At 43.2% G+C, this 16054-nt stretch overlaps 1 protein-coding gene across 1 annotated transcript in view; it reads left to right on the top strand.

Moving 5' to 3' along the window:
• The first annotated feature begins 2504 nt into the window (after nt 1–2504).
• The window catches only part of snta1 (syntrophin, alpha 1), a 71692-nt gene continuing 58142 nt past the window's right edge, over nt 2505–16054 (top strand). Inside the window, exon 1 of the mRNA XM_072452591.1 lies at nt 2505–2876. Coding sequence (XP_072308692.1) covers nt 2585–2876 — 292 coding nt within the window. The 5' untranslated portion in view covers nt 2505–2584. The remainder of the gene's footprint in view (nt 2877–16054) is intronic.

Here is a 16054-nt window from a genome sequence, read left to right as displayed (position 1 = left end):
GTTTATACAAATTTCTCCACATTTGAGTTTTATCCAATGAAATCTGGTGCAAAGAAATCCAAAAGTCTTGACGTCGCACTGCAAACGATGTTCTCTGGCCTGAGCAGGTGACTCAAAGCCCTGGAATATATAAATAAATAAGGCAAAACTTAATTATGTAACTTGGTCGCGCACAGACTATTAATAGAGGGCTCAACAACACCCTTTTTGAACCGCGGCGTGAGTGTCAGCACCGTTTCTAATCGGATCAACCTTGTTTAAAGGAAAAGTAAATGGTGCAGTAATCATACTAAACTTTCTGTCGTTTATGTTTAATGCCTTAAAAGGGGATGAACCAAGGCTTCTTAAAACCCACAAATACACTTTATAGCACTTTATAGCGACAGAAAACCAAACAGGTAGAACTCAACTACTTTATTAATACTCTAACCCCTTATTAAGTATTTCTGTGCAACTCTCACCACAGAAACTGTCGATATAATGTTTTATTCATAGTTTTGATCACTGCTCTTGGAAACTCTCTGGTTTGTTGTTGCAGTTATAAAGAACTTTATAGAAGTGGATTTGAATCTGGACTTCAGACAAGCTCTTGATGCAAACTGCCGCAGCTGGCATAATACTATAATGTCATATCTTTATATAACTCACGTTCAGAATAATCTCAAATACATCACATCTTTTGTAATTTTGACATAGATCCCCGGCAAAAAAGGGTTATGAGATACAGAACGTTGCATAATTAATAGGGCAGGACTCACGCTGTGATATGGAATTGTATAAATCTGTCACGGCGTCAATTTTTCTGCAGCTGATCAGCACATTCCTGTTTCAGAGAAGAAGCCAATTACTTTGCAGAAACCAACATTCTCCTTGGCAAAACCTGTCTCTTAAATATGTCACTAATGTCGCTCCAAAATGATGACATGAAAGTCCTTAGACAGTGGTGCAGGTGAACTTCCTTATAGCCGGGAGATATGTGGTTCGATTGCAGCTCTAGAGCACATTTATCAAGCGCCTTTCTCACACGCAGACACTGGGGGTGAGGCGAGTGTCTGGCTCAAGGACACAGCGACCACCCGAGGAAGCTGCCATCGAACCATCGTTGGATCTGACCGTGCGCTACCAATGGCAAGTTTGAGTCTGAAGCGGGATTCGAACTGACAACTTTAAGAAGACGGTCATTCCATCAACTGTTGGTGAGGGTCGGAGAGGCCAGAATGGCAGTACGCCCCAGGACAGCTATGGCTTCATGTGTAGTTTACCACCATCGAGTGAGAAGGGAATGAATAATCACCCACTTTAGGACACTTTTAAAGAAGACATATTATGGTTTTTGCTGGTATAGAACTATAACTTACATAAATAATCCTTTTATATTTTGTATCATTGTAAATATTGATCTAAAACAGCCTGATAACAGAAACAGGTCCATTGACTTCCTGTTCAAAGTGATAAGCTCCGCCTCTTCATAGTGACATTACACCGTAACAAGCAGCAGATTTTCATTAAACATGTTTGTTTTTGAACCCCACAAGTCTTACGTTTTAAAACAATTACAACCACTATCCTACAAGGAAGTGGGCGGGAATAGGGGGTGGGGGAAAACAGTCATTTTCAGAGCACTTGTGGTTCAACACAGGATGACGCAAATATAAATGAATCAATCACAATGCAACTTTGAGCAAACTAATGATGTTGTCACAGGGATAACAGCTCATTCAAGTTGATTTAGCGTGATGTATCCCCTTTAAAGGTGCCATAACGTGCTTTTTTTCACGTTTCGTAGTCTATCCTAAGTGTATCATTGATAATAATAAGGGTTGTGCAACACCCTTAACATAGTAGTTAAGAAATATCACCCAGACCTTGGACCCCCTCACCAACCCGGAAATGCAAACGGCTTAGTTTGATATTCGCCCCCACCCTTGCGAAGAGCGATCTGGCTCCCCCGCCCAACCCGTGACGTAGGCGGGAGGGGGGTGGAGAGGGGGGAGGGTGAGGGGGGATGATGACGCGTGCCTGTGATTATGACGCGGTCCTGTGAACACCCCCGTCAGTTTGGAGATTCGAGGAAAGGAGATAGTCTGTACTATAGCTAAACACTGCGGGAATCAATAAAAAAAAAACACTCTGGGTACATATATGAAGCACAAATAGCAATGTAAGAAGGTTAAAAGCTCTGAAAAGTCGATTTTGCATGTTATGGGACCTTTAAAGTGAGAGTTTCAACGTCGCCGGGGCAAATTTAAGCTTCATTATAAGCTACTGTAGCTGCTTTTTTTGTTGTTGCTTTTTTGCTTCCTCCAAACTCTTGCAGCATTGTCAGTTCCGATCCCACTCAACAAAACACTGGCCCGGGACCTCCTCTCTGAGCAGGAGGTAACTCTCTGCACGTACACGCTCCGTAAAGTGACGCTGGGAGGAGTGAAGGAGGAGGAGGAGGAGGGGGGCTGTCTGCGCGCCCCTTGGCCCCGGCCCGTCCCAGCCCCGTCCCAGCCCCAGCCCCACCACAGCCCCCCTATCTCTTTACAGGACCCGCCGCGCGCCACAGTCCGGGGGAGTTATTCCAGGAATGCGATGAAACATGGCCGCCGCGATGAAGGCGCAGAAGACGGGACTGCTGGAGCTCCGCGTCACCGTGGACCGCTGGATCCGGGTGCTGGCCACGCTCACCGAGGACGCGCTGACGGTGAACCCGGGGGAGAGCGCCGAGGAGCCCGCCAAGCCGAGCCCCGGCCCCGGCGGCCCGGTCGGCGCCGTCAACGGGGACCCGCCGAACCTCAGCGCGTCCCGGGTGCCGGAAACCATCACCAACGTGAAGCGCACCGTGCGGGTGACGAAGCAGGACGTCGGGGGGCTCGGGATCAGCATCAAAGGCGAGTTATTTACGTGCAAAACTAGCGATTTGCACTTGACTGAAGTTATGCAGAGTTTTTTTGTGTTGTTGCGTGCACCGGCTCTGCGTCAGCGCGCGCTCCCCGTGCAACAGACGCGCGTAAAAAGTTGCCTGCGGTCTCGTTTTTTTTTTTGGTTTTTTTGGAGTATTATTTGTTCTCGTAACCCGTGTAACCCGTTTGTACGTGTGCAGTTGTGCGTTTGCTCCGTGTGTGCAAACTGGCCGTTGATAGAAGAGTAGAAATGACAGCTGTGCTTATCCCACGCCGGGCTGAGCGCCGCCTCAGCGGGGAGCACTTTCAGAGTCCCGGGGTCAACCGAAAAGCAACATTTGAACGTCTCCGTGCGGCGGTAGAGCGGAGTTAGACCAACAAGTCGTTAAAGCGCTCGAGAAACGAAAAGACTGCGACTGTAATAAACCTTGAGATGGCCCGAAATGCTTTCAAAAGGAGTCGGTGAAGTAAGAATAGTGACATGGCATTTTAAAAGTAGGTTAGAGTTGTTTCCGTGTGGGGTACAATGACAATGGACTATTTACTGCTACTTTTCATTAAATCGTGTAAATAAATAAATACGAAAACTGCTTAAACATGCCTTTACAACACTTTTATCCACAAAGTGATTGGATCCGATACTGTACCTGATAACCACTGCGTTTTAAGTAGTTTAAAGGTGCTCCGTGTAACCTTTCTGTGGAGTCTTCCTCATTGCTTGTCTCCAAGAATGTTCCACAATATGACATTAAACGTACATCTTGCATTCATTACAATTTTAACGCTAAAAATGCCCTGAAAAACGTTCTCATTGATGGGCTTCGCCTCTCCACAGAGTTGACACATGTGTATCTCGGTATCTTGGCTTAATGCCGTACTGAGGGACATTTGAGGCATTTCCATTTCCACGGACAAAGGAATATAACAAAGTGCACCTTTAAATATAAACCACACCACAGAAAAGCATGATGCATTCAGTAAATGCTGTAGACTAAATCCGAAAGCAAGGATCAAAGTGTGCAACTTCTAGGATCCATGTGTGCAACTTCTAAGATCCATGTGTGCAACTTCTAAGATCCATGTGTGCAACTTCTAGGATCCATGTGTGCAACTTCTAGGATCCATGTGTGCAACTTCTAAGATCCAAGTGTGCAACTTCTAAGATCCAAGTGTGCAACTTCTAAGATCCATGTGTGCAACTTCTAAGATCCAAGTGTGCAACTTCTAAGATCCAAGTGTGCAACTTCTAAGATCCAAGTGTGCAACTTCTAAGATCCAAGTGTGCAACTTCTAAGATCCAAGTGTGCAACTTCTAAGATCCAAGTGTGCAACTTCTAAGATCCAAGTGTGCAACTTCTAAGATCCAAGTGTGCAACTTCTAAGATCCAAGTGTGCAACTTCTAAGATCCATGTGTGCAACTTCTAAGATCCATGTGTGCAACTTCTAAGATCCAAGTGTGCAACTTCTAAGATCCAAGTGTGCAACTTCTAGGATCCATGTGTGCAACTTCTAAGATCCATGTGTGCAATTTCTAAGATCCAAGTGTGCAACTTCTAGGATCCATGTGTACAACTTCTAAGATCCAAGTGTGCAACTTCTAGGATCCATGTGTACAACTTCTAGGATCCATGTGTACAACTTCTAAGATCCAAGTGTGCAGCTTCTAGGATCCAAGTGTGCAATTTCTAAGATCCAAGTGTGCAACGTCTAGGATCCATGTGTACAACTTCTAAGATCCAAGTGTGCAACTTCTAGGATCCATGTGTACAACTTCTAGGATCCAAGTGTGCAGCTTCTAGGATCCAAGTGTGCAACTTCTAGGATCCAAGTGTGCAATTTCTAAGATCCAAGTGTGCAACTTCTAGGATCCATGTGTACAACTTCTAAGATCCATGTGTACAACTTCTAAGATCCAAGTGTGCAATTTCTAAGATCCAAGTGTGCAACTTCTAAGATCCAAGTGTGCAACTTCTAGGATCCATGTGTACAACTTCTAAGATCCATGTGTGCAACTTCTAAGATCCATGTGTGCAACTTCTAAGATCCAAGTGTGCAACTTCTAAGATCCATGTGTGCAACTTCTAAGATCCAAGTGTGCAACTTCTAAGATCCAAGTGTGCAACTTCTAAGAGCCAAGTGTGCAACTTCTAAGATCCAAGTGTGCAACTTCTAAGATCCAAGTGTGCAACTTCTAAGATCCAAGTGTGCAACTTCTAAGATCCAAGTGTGCAACTTCTAAGATCCAAGTGTGCAACTTCTAAGATCCAAGTGTGCAACTTCTAAGATCCAAGTGTGCAACTTCTAAGATCCATGTGTGCAACTTCTAAGATCCATGTGTGCAACTTCTAAGATCCAAGTGTGCAACTTCTAAGATCCAAGTGTGCAACTTCTAGGATCCATGTGTGCAACTTCTAAGATCCATGTGTGCAATTTCTAAGATCCAAGTGTGCAACTTCTAGGATCCATGTGTACAACTTCTAAGATCCAAGTGTGCAACTTCTAGGATCCATGTGTACAACTTCTAGGATCCATGTGTACAACTTCTAAGATCCAAGTGTGCAGCTTCTAGGATCCAAGTGTGCAATTTCTAAGATCCAAGTGTGCAACGTCTAGGATCCATGTGTACAACTTCTAAGATCCAAGTGTGCAACTTCTAGGATCCATGTGTACAACTTCTAGGATCCAAGTGTGCAGCTTCTAGGATCCAAGTGTGCAACTTCTAGGATCCAAGTGTGCAATTTCTAAGATCCAAGTGTGCAACTTCTAGGATCCATGTGTACAACTTCTAAGATCCATGTGTACAACTTCTAAGATCCAAGTGTGCAATTTCTAAGATCCAAGTGTGCAACTTCTAAGATCCAAGTGTGCAACTTCTAAGATCCAAGTGTGCAACTTCTGAGATCCATGTGTGCAACTTCTAAGATCCATGTGTGCAACTTCTAAGATCCAAGTGTGCAACTTCTAGGATCCATGTGTGCAACTTCTAAGATCCATGTGTGCAACTTCTAAGATCCATGTGTGCAATTTCTAAGATCCAAGTGTGCAACTTCTAAGATCCAAGTGTGCAACTTCTGAGATCCATGTGTGCAACTTCTAAGATCCAAGTGTGCAACTTCTAAGATCCAAGTGTGCAACTTCTAGGATCCATGTGTGCAACTTCTAAGATCCATGTGTGCAACTTCTAAGATCCATGTGTGCAATTTCTAAGATCCAAGTGTGCAACTTCTAGGATCCATGTGTACAACTTCTAAGATCCAAGTGTGCAACTTCTAGGATCCATGTGTACAACTTCTAAGATCCAAGTGTGCAATTTCTAAGATCCAAGTGTGCAACTTCTAGGATCCATGTGTACAACTTCTAAGATCCAAGTGTGCAACTTCTAGGATCCATGTGTGCAACTTCTAAGATCCATGTGTACAACTTCTAAGATCCAAGTGTGCAACTTCTAGGATCCATGTGTGCAACTTCTAAGATCCATGTGTACAACTTCTAAGATCCAAGTGTGCAACTTCTAAGATCCAAGTGTGCAACTTCTAAGATCCAAGTGTGCAACTTCTAAGATCCAAGTGTGCAACTTCTAAGATCCAAGTGTGCAACTTCTAAGATCCAAGTGTGCAATATCCCCAAAGAAAAGCGTGTGAGTAATAAACAGAAGTGTTAGATGATAATTGACCATATGTGAATATCAAAGAGCTGCAGAGACACTGGCTCATACACCTGGAGATATGAATACTGCAGGTTTATGGTTTTCTAATTTGAACCTTATTTGTTGGGATAATACCTGTTGCACATATAAACTCTATATTTGCACCAGTCAAGTAGCAGTTTGTGATGAAAAGTAGAAAAATACTACATTGAAATGACAGGAAGTAGAGTCGAGGCATAATGTATATGAAAAAAATAATAATCTGACCCTTGAATCATTAATTCAACAAAATAAATGTGTTCTCAAATAGCTTTTCAATTTGCCATATTATTTGTACATCAGAGAAATTCTTGGTCCAGTGTAAAAGAGGAGGTAACGGTTATAGAATTTATACTAATGTCTAATGTCTGGCCTGAATGATTAGGAGTTATTCAAATTTGAAAGACTAAACAAACTGTGTGAACATGGGCAGTAAAATATTTAACTTTTTTGAACCAGAGTTGAACAGAGAGAAGGATTTAAAAGTGCAATGGTTTTTCTTAATCTACATTGCAAAAAACAATCTTAAAAAACATCCATGCTTACTGTGAGTGGACTCGCCTCTCCGCCTGTAACTTGGTCTGGTCATCACTTGCTTGTTTCAATGGAGATAGAAAAGTTGTACAATATAGTGTGGAACATTAAAGGCAAAGTAATAACATCAGAAGTTACATATTGCACCTTTTAAAAGAACCGAATACATGACAAAATTGCACAAAATCTTAAATATTCCGTTCAAAATACTCAAACTTAAGAACTTAACTTTAAAAAAAGAACTTGTAAGCTCTTCTTCTGGTGTTAATGCAATTACTAAAACTACTATTACTGTGTATTGCAACTATACTACAATAAATACTCATTTAGCTACTCCGTTATACATTTATTCTATTTGATTCAAATGCCTTTCTCTTTTAAATAAACGTTGCTGGTAAAGTGTCATTCCCCATTTCGCTCCAGCAGCCAGAGTTTGATTGACAGGTGGGTTCCATTGTCGTGTCCCGAGCACGTGTCATCGCCGATGTTGTGCCGCTGACGGTGACGTGGTAATTTCGAGCATCAACAACAACACAGGCAGAAATGCAGTGTCCATCTGTGTGCAAATGGGTGGCTTTGAGCGGCGGGACAGCGTGTTATTAAAACATAATCACAGAGTGGCACCTCGCGCCTCTGACATTATTGTGATGGGGCTGGTTCAGAGGCAGCGTGAACGGAGGCGGGTCCAACTGTCTCCACTGGACAGAGGGGGAAAGAGAGGGGAAAGAGAGGGGAAAGAGAGGGGAAAGAGAGGGGAAAGAGAGGGGACAGAGAGGGGACAGAGAGGGGAAAGAGAGGGGACAGAGAGGGGACAGAGAGGGGACAGAGAGGGGACAGAGAGGGGAAAGAGAGGGGAAAGAGAGGGGAAAGAGAGGGGACAGAGAGGGGACAGAGAGGGGACAGAGAGGGGACAGAGAGGGGAAAGAGAGGGGAAAGAGGGAAAAATTGGCACTTTTTTGTTTAATTTGACAGTTAATGCACTAATTACAGGCACATTACATTTCCAATTGATCATTATTGAGATTATCTAATTTCTTTTCGATTTTAATTTTTTTAAATCTTTTTATTGCCCTCCCATATGTACTTTGGACCTGAATAGAATGTTTTTTCTGAAGCTTTGACTTGTCATGATGAGTCAACATGACGCTTTATCCAATCTTTGTAAAGAACTTGACAAGTGAAAGCTGAGATCAGCTCAGAAATTCTATTTGCAATGTTTTTACTCATCAAAACGCATTTATATTCAGTTTTCTTCTGCAGTATTCTTCTTTAAGCTACGCAGAATACTGCTTAAGTCTGCCGTTCACATGTTCCAGAGAATCAAAACAACACATTGATACCGTGCAAGAAGCGACCCACTAAAGACAAAAAGTATTTACAATTCTTGTCAATGGGCACGGCTGTAGCTGTCCCGAGAGGCGTCAGAAGGCGGAGCGTGAAGCGCTGACGCAGCAGGGGGAAAGTTGCGGGCTAAAGCCGACACCACATTGTGAACAGCTGAGCGGAGCGCGCAGTTGTCATTGGCTCTGGATGAAGGCTCTGTGGCCGGGACCAGAGCGCTTCACTGGTGCTCATTTTAAGGATCTCCGGCTCACGCACACCGGAGGAGCGCGGTGGCAGTGAGCGTCTGAGGGTCTAGATTTAAGAGGTGGTGCCAGGTCTCGGGACTCCACACAGCAGCCACAGAGAAGCAGCGCCGGGCGGGCCGAGCGCAGGCACCGCAGGGTCAGAGTCCAGGCACCGCAGGGTCCGGGCGCAGGGTCCGGGCGCAGGGTCCGAGCGCAGGGTCCGAGCGCACAGACAAGTTCAGCGGTGACAGGCCCGACATGAGCAGTTCATGACAAATGCTGATGATGATGATGGTAGTTGGGATTATTCAGGCCACAATTTAGTCCTAAGAACCAATAAACAATAAACAACAAATACACTAAATGTACTAATTTTCCATGTCATTTTCATGGAATTATGGCTTAGTTTCAGTCATAAAACTTATTTTCTCACCTCATGGCATGTTTTGGAGCCCATGAATAGACATGTTAACGATTATTCAATGAGTGAAATGATTTTAAGCTAATTTAGTAATCAATTAGTTGCAATTAATCGATTTAACTTAATTAACCTCTATTATATATATATTTTTACTCATGGCCGATTGTTCAGATTTGTTCAGAGAAACTAATGGCTGATTAAGCTCTGCCAAGACATGTTTTGGGCCGATATGACACTGATATTTTTACCCGAAATATTGAATTAGAATTGACCACAAACTCATTCATACCCGTGTTTTACTACTGTTTTCTACAAACCGATGAAAGCCTCGACACATGTATCAACACAAACATACTTCTCCAACAGCCGCTCGCTCACACACCAAATGCTTTTATTTCCCGCCACACGTTTAGCTGTGACTCTCTGAATTCCCCGTTCATTCGCGCTGCACGCAGAGAAAGCCGATCTTGTTTGGTAAAGTTAAACGCTGATCCGGCTGATTTACTGGAAAGTACCGACTGCCTATCAAAGCTGAACACACGGTGAGCACAGAATTAGCTAATTAGGTACATGTCAGCGGCTAATAAAGCAGTCCCAGTCATTTACCTGTCAGAGCTTAGGACAGCACTGGCACTCCAGCTCCCACATACAGCGCACCGTTGCCGGAGTGACGGGCTGGCAGCTGGGCGCGGGGACAAATATGCAAGGGATTATTCTCAACAATGTGCCAATGTTTATTTAGTATTATGTCAATGTAAAAGGCTGAAAGAATGTGCAGGCGGGAATGGGTTACAGGAGACGGTGACCTCAAGTTATGAATATCTAACAACTGATCAATTCGTCTCGCTGGAACTTTGCTGAATGTCTCTGCCTACTCTTCCCCCCCGGCATTTCATGTGGTACTATCTTGTTTAGTAAAGTTCCAATCCAACATTATTTGTATGGCACGTTTTAGCAACACAAAGTCTCCAATGTGCTGCACAGAGTTAAAAAAAAAAAAAAAAAAAGCACAAGCAAAAATGTTAAAATAAATACATAAATGCATATCAAATAATATAGATGCGGACAGACCATATAAAAACTAATTCAAAACAACATAAAATATATAAAATAATAAAAGACAGTCAGAGGACCACATAATTCTCATGCCGGGTTAAATACAGTGAATAAAAGTGAATTTTTAAACAAGACTTAAAAGCGTCTTTATGTGGGGAGGAAGAGCGTTCCAAAGTTTGGGGCCGACTACAGAAAAGGCCCAGTCGTCCTGGCGTTTGAGCCTCGTTTTTGCGACAAGAAGTTGGGACTGGCCCTCAGACCCCAGCGAGCCCGCAGGAGTGCAGGGAACAATGGGGTCTGAAATGTACGCGGGGGCCAGTCCGTGAAGATGTATCTACCTCTGTATCTACCTGCGTTGCATCAATGAAATTTTCCCATGTGGGACAATAAAGGAATATCTTATCTCTTATCTTATCTTAAGAGTAGGGCTGGGTATCATGGCCAATTTCCTAAATCGATTCGATTTCGATTCATAACGTCCTGAATTGATTAATCACAATTTGATTTGATTCAATTCAATCCAATTCAATCTGCTCTTAAATAATGAAAATGGCTCAATTGTGTTACAAAATACAAATGTACTTAATTTTTTCTTTTCACCATAAACAGGTTTTAAGTGCAAACTTGTAAATTGGACAGTTTAAACTTCAGCTGTGAGTCTCAAGTCTCAAAAGTGCAATTTTGAAACATAAAGTCGTTTTAGACCTGTTTGTGAGGCTCAGTTCAGTGTGTTCAACGTGCATCAGCTGCATTATCTCCACTGCACCAACCATTATTTGCAGTGTTGTCCGTCACGACTGCTGGGTCTTTGGGTCAGGAGCCGCGGCGCGTGCCCGGCACAAAATAACATGGCAGTTTCGGCCGCGCGCCGCGGCTCTGTAGACACGCCCATATTATTAGCGGTGTGGCTCGTCAGGTCACTGTCAGGTACGACTGTGTTGACCGTGATGTCCAGGTGTCACATGTTGTGTCATTGTCGTTAGGATGGCGTAATTTCACACACAGCAGATAACTTTCTGTCTGATGTTTACGTTGCACCATAACGTACTGTGGATCTAGCGCATGAACAAGCCGCTTGAAGCGTTCGTTTTGCACTACCGAGTACAGGTGTGTAAATCTTTGCAGGCAAAAGTTGCGATGGCTTCTGTTATCTTTATGACCCGCGGAGAATCGGCTGGTCATGTTAGTGATTCCCTCAGTTTCATTTGTTTTGCCACGGGCGGCTTGTTGTCGGAAGCTAACGTTAGCGTAGTGTGATACCTGGTCAAGTGGTTTCTGAGGTTTGTAGTATTTCCACAATAACTGACCTCCGCTTCGCAGATTTTGCAAACCACTCTTTGTTTTATCCGGCTCTTTGTTTTAAATCCGAAATGGTTCCCGACGTCAGACTTGAGTTGGGACGGCTCGCTGAGCCGAGTTTTACCTGCATCTTGCACGCTTGACAAGCGGACGTAAACGCACCACTGCTGCGCCTGCACAAGACTACTGGGGTTAACTTCATGGGGGGAAAATCGATCTCATGCCTTATGAATCGATATTGCAAAATTGTAATGACATCGATCCAAAATCAATTTTTTTATCCAGCCCTAATGAAGAGCTTTAAAAACAAACGCTAACATTTTAAAATCAACTCTAAAATGAATGAGGAGCCAGTGCAGTGAGCATAAAATGGGTGTAAATGTTCTTATATGTATAATAATAATATGTATTTTGAACAAGTTAAAGGTGTTGTTCTGTTGTTCATGCGTCACGGACATGAACACATCTGATTGCACGCTTCTGTTTGAGTTTGGCTCGAGGTGAAGAAGTGCGTGTTCTGAATTCAAGGCTTTTCCTTCCACCTATAATGGACTTTAGATGAAGATAAGCTTGTGACCACACCCCTTTCACGCCCCTTCCTCCGACTACACTATTTAAGCATCCAGATGGGGGCATCGAGGGCCCGGGAGCCTTCAGCCCTCATCGCCAGAAGCCCCAAAACTCAACCATTTCTGTACATTTGTGTTGTTCATGTTTCTCGTACGTAAATAAACACTTTGCATCATAGCTGGGGTCGTGGTCCTTGCTAGTGAAATGTTAAAAAAAACTAAGAATAAAATTGGAGTAAGCACATAAACATTAACTAGAGGAGACGGCGATGTACAAATGCAGAACTAAATTAAGCCGGCGGTGTCGATCAGAGGCACACAATGAGGGAACACACTGCCAGAACACGGGAAACTGTGGCAACTACTCAGCCCTTAAAAAAATCTTTAAAATAGTTGAAAACAAACCAGTCATGCACCCATAGATGAGCTTGTGCTTTTTTTTCTTGAGCTCTTTCACATTCTGACTGTTGTTTTTTACTGTAAAGAGTCGCTGTTTCCTCTGTAAAGTCTGTTGTGTACATTACAGTTGGTTTAATGTTAAATGTCTCGTTGTAATGTCAAGTTATGCGTCTGTTTTTTTGTCTAATTCAATGTTTTTACCTGCTTTAGGACAACTGATGAAATCTTGCTATATAACTGCGGCATGTTAATGTTGAGCTGCTGTTTTTGCACATAGTATTACATTAATATTCAACTGCCCTGATTCAAATAAATAAACAAATGGTTAAATAAGATAACCAGACTTCACACTTTATATCAGATCATTTCAATGTTACTATGGAATGAGCGACAGGGTTGAAAACACATGGAGCCATCGATATAGTAACCGAAATGTACATGTATGCGAGTGTAGTGGCGAATTTTCAATAACAAAGTAAAGCAAAGTTTGCAGCAGTATAATTCATAAACTTACAACATGCTCGAGGACCCCGTTTCATTCTCCATTTCATTCATTTGCTTCGGTAACTGTAAACTGTTGGTTTTTATGTGTTTTTGGTCAGTCAGACGTTGTGCCCTCTAATTTAGTGCTGCTCCATAACTGCTCTGTCAATACTGCAATTCCTGGAAGTGACATTTTAAACCTTTCTGACTCAAAACTCGCTGACACTGAAGAAATGGCCATGAGAAGTTCAGGGCTTGAGCTGAAGAAACCAAAAAACAAACCACCGACGGGAAAGGGAGTGACGAGCGCGTAAGCGCTCGTAATGATGATTCCACCCCTTGGCGGCATCGGGAAGGCTTAGAGCTTTCAAACGATGTATAATTTGTTGTTATAGTGGAAACGGCTATATTGTTTTTGCTAAAAATATTATTAGGCCCGAGCGCCACAAGCTGGCGAGAGGCCTATTAATCTCGTAAGGCCGTGCGAAATCGAGCGCGAAGCGCTCGCCCACTTCCAAACACTCACTAACGCACTCCTTCACTCATGCACGCCCCGTGCATACTAATTAGTAGTAGGAAAATGGAACATTACCGTTGTAAACGGGCGAAGCCCGTGCAAAAGTGCGCACTAAACGAGCACTTTACATTGGGATGACGACCTTCGCGGTCGTCATCCCCCTATAAAGCACTCATTTGCCCTAAGTAGCTCACGAATACGTTCCCCATCTCTTGCATGTTCCATGCATATAAGCATGTAATGCAAAAATTGAACATTATTACTGTATAGAGGGCCAAAAACACAAAGTGAGCGGAGCCCACTCAAAATTAACGAAAGTACCCGTCAGTGACCAGGGACCCACACCATGAGGTAGGAAAGCGCGAGCGCTTTCCGAAAATGTATAGTTTATGATATTTGAAAAATGGGAAACATTGTTTTAGCATCGGAATATTATTAGGCCCGAGCCCCAGCAGGGCGGAGGGCCTATTGCTCCCGCAACGCTGCCGAAGGCTTGTCAAGCGTGTCTGACGGGTGCCCCGTCGCCCCTGGCAAGTACAGTGAACTAGCCCATGCCGAAGGCATGGATCATGCATACTTACTCCTGCTATGACAGAAATATTCTTCAGCGCTTTGAGCTCTAATTTGACCCCCTGAACATGCTCAAAAACTCACCAAACTTTGCCCAAAATTCAGAATCGGCGAAAAATTAGATTTTTTCTGGGCCATTTTTTTTTCGTTAAAAAATGGCGCGACAGCGCCACCGACAAAAGTCAAAATACATTGCGCCTATGGGAGACGCCCCGAGGTCAACTTTGGCGTAAAGCTACGAAATTCGGGACACGCATTCCTCTCGTGAGGACAAAAAAAAAATATTATTGTGGCCACGCCCCCAGACTTACCCTATGGCCGCCATCTTCCTTTGAAAATGAAAACACGCTGTGTTAGCCATTTTGTTCACGTCAAACTTTGACGAACTCCTCCTAGGGCGTTTTGCCCACCGACTTCAAGATCGGCGTACGTCCTCTGGACAAGTGGGGCATCTAAAGTTATCCAATTTTTTGAGATACCTTTTACGGTCTGTGTGCGGCGCAGCCGCAAAGTTGGACAACTTATTTTGGAATATTGCAGATCTAAAAATTGCTCCCATTTGATCAAAACCAGTCCAATTATGACCAAATTTGAATCAGTTGTTAAACTTTCTACTTTGGACCAGTTTAGGCTGACAAAATTGAAATGGCCGCGATAGCGCCCCCTACAGAGTGACCTTTAAATTAACATTGAAGGTCAAAAATTAGTTTTACCAAAATTGTCTAAACTTTACCCAAAATTCTATTTTGCCGTCCCGATCACAAAAGCCAATCACAAAAATGCCTAAATTTATACGGCGTAGTCGTAGCGATGACAGAAACCTCCCATGTTATCCTTATGGGAAAACCGCAAAATCTCTCAAATTACCACATTTTTATGTTTTACACTTTAACGAACTCCTCCTAGTGCGTTTTGCCCACCAACCTCAAAATTGGTGTAAGTCCTCTAGACAAGTGGTGCATCTAAAGTTATCCAAATTTTAAGGATAACTTTTACGGTCATTGTGCGACGGAGCCGCAAACGTTTCCCAGAATTCTGACTATTTGGCCTTCAGAGTGGCCTATAAACAATAGAGTTTTTTCCAAATGACATGACATTTTGCACTAAATTCTAATTTGCCATCCTGATCATAAAAGTATGAGAGCCAAAGTCATATTTTGTACGGCGTAACCGTAGCGATGACAGAAACATCCCATGTTATCCTTATGGGAATATCGCTCAAATCACCACATTTTTACGCTTCACACTTTAACAAACTCCTCCTAGGGCGATAGCCCGATCATACTCATATTTGGGGAAAATCATCTACACAAGCGGGCCATCAAAAGGTATCCATATTTTGATTCTAAGTGCTACGGTCTCTGTGTGGCGGACCCGCAAATATATGTCAGAAATGGGAAAACAGCGAAATCTCTAAAATGACCACATTTTTAAGCTTCACACTTTAACGAACTCCTCCTAGGGCGATTTCCCGATCAAGCTCATATTTGGGGGAAATTATCTACACAAACGGGGCATCAAAAGTTATCCATATTTTGATTTTAAGTGCTACGGTCTCTTTGCCGTGGAGCTGCAAATATACTGTCACAAATGGGAAAACGCCAAATCTTTGAAATGTTCACATTTACGCTTCACACTTTAACAAACTCCTCCGTGGGCAAGAGCCCGATCAAGCTTTACTTTGGGAAATATCATCTACACAAGCGGGGCATCAAAAGTTATCCATATTTATATTCTAAGTGCTACGGTCTCTGTGCGGCGGCGCAGCAAATTTGACTGACACTTGTGTTGATTTGCACTGGATTGGCCATGTCCAATGTGTCGCCGTCTGTCAAGTTCTTTTTTAATTCAACACACAATAAGGGCGCCATCTTTATCAAGTCGAAAGCGCAGAGTCGGAAGGCCGGCGGCCCGCGAGGGCCGTTGGATGCCGCTTGCGGCTTTAATTCTTTCTTCTTTCTTCTTCTTCTCGGGACCAACCCCCTATTTTTCACCCAGTGAACATTGACGAAAAGTCACAAAAATGTTCACACCTCTAATAATCGTGCCTCTCTACATTCTGGC

The sequence above is a fragment of the Eucyclogobius newberryi genome, unplaced genomic scaffold (assembly GCF_026437365.1).
Source record: "Eucyclogobius newberryi isolate DKJ021-1_F unplaced genomic scaffold, fEucNew1.0.hap1 SCAF_19, whole genome shotgun sequence".
NCBI lineage: Eukaryota > Metazoa > Chordata > Actinopteri > Gobiiformes > Gobiidae > Eucyclogobius > Eucyclogobius newberryi.
Note: the sequence above shows the minus strand (reverse complement) of the source record. Positions and strands in the feature narration are given on the sequence as shown.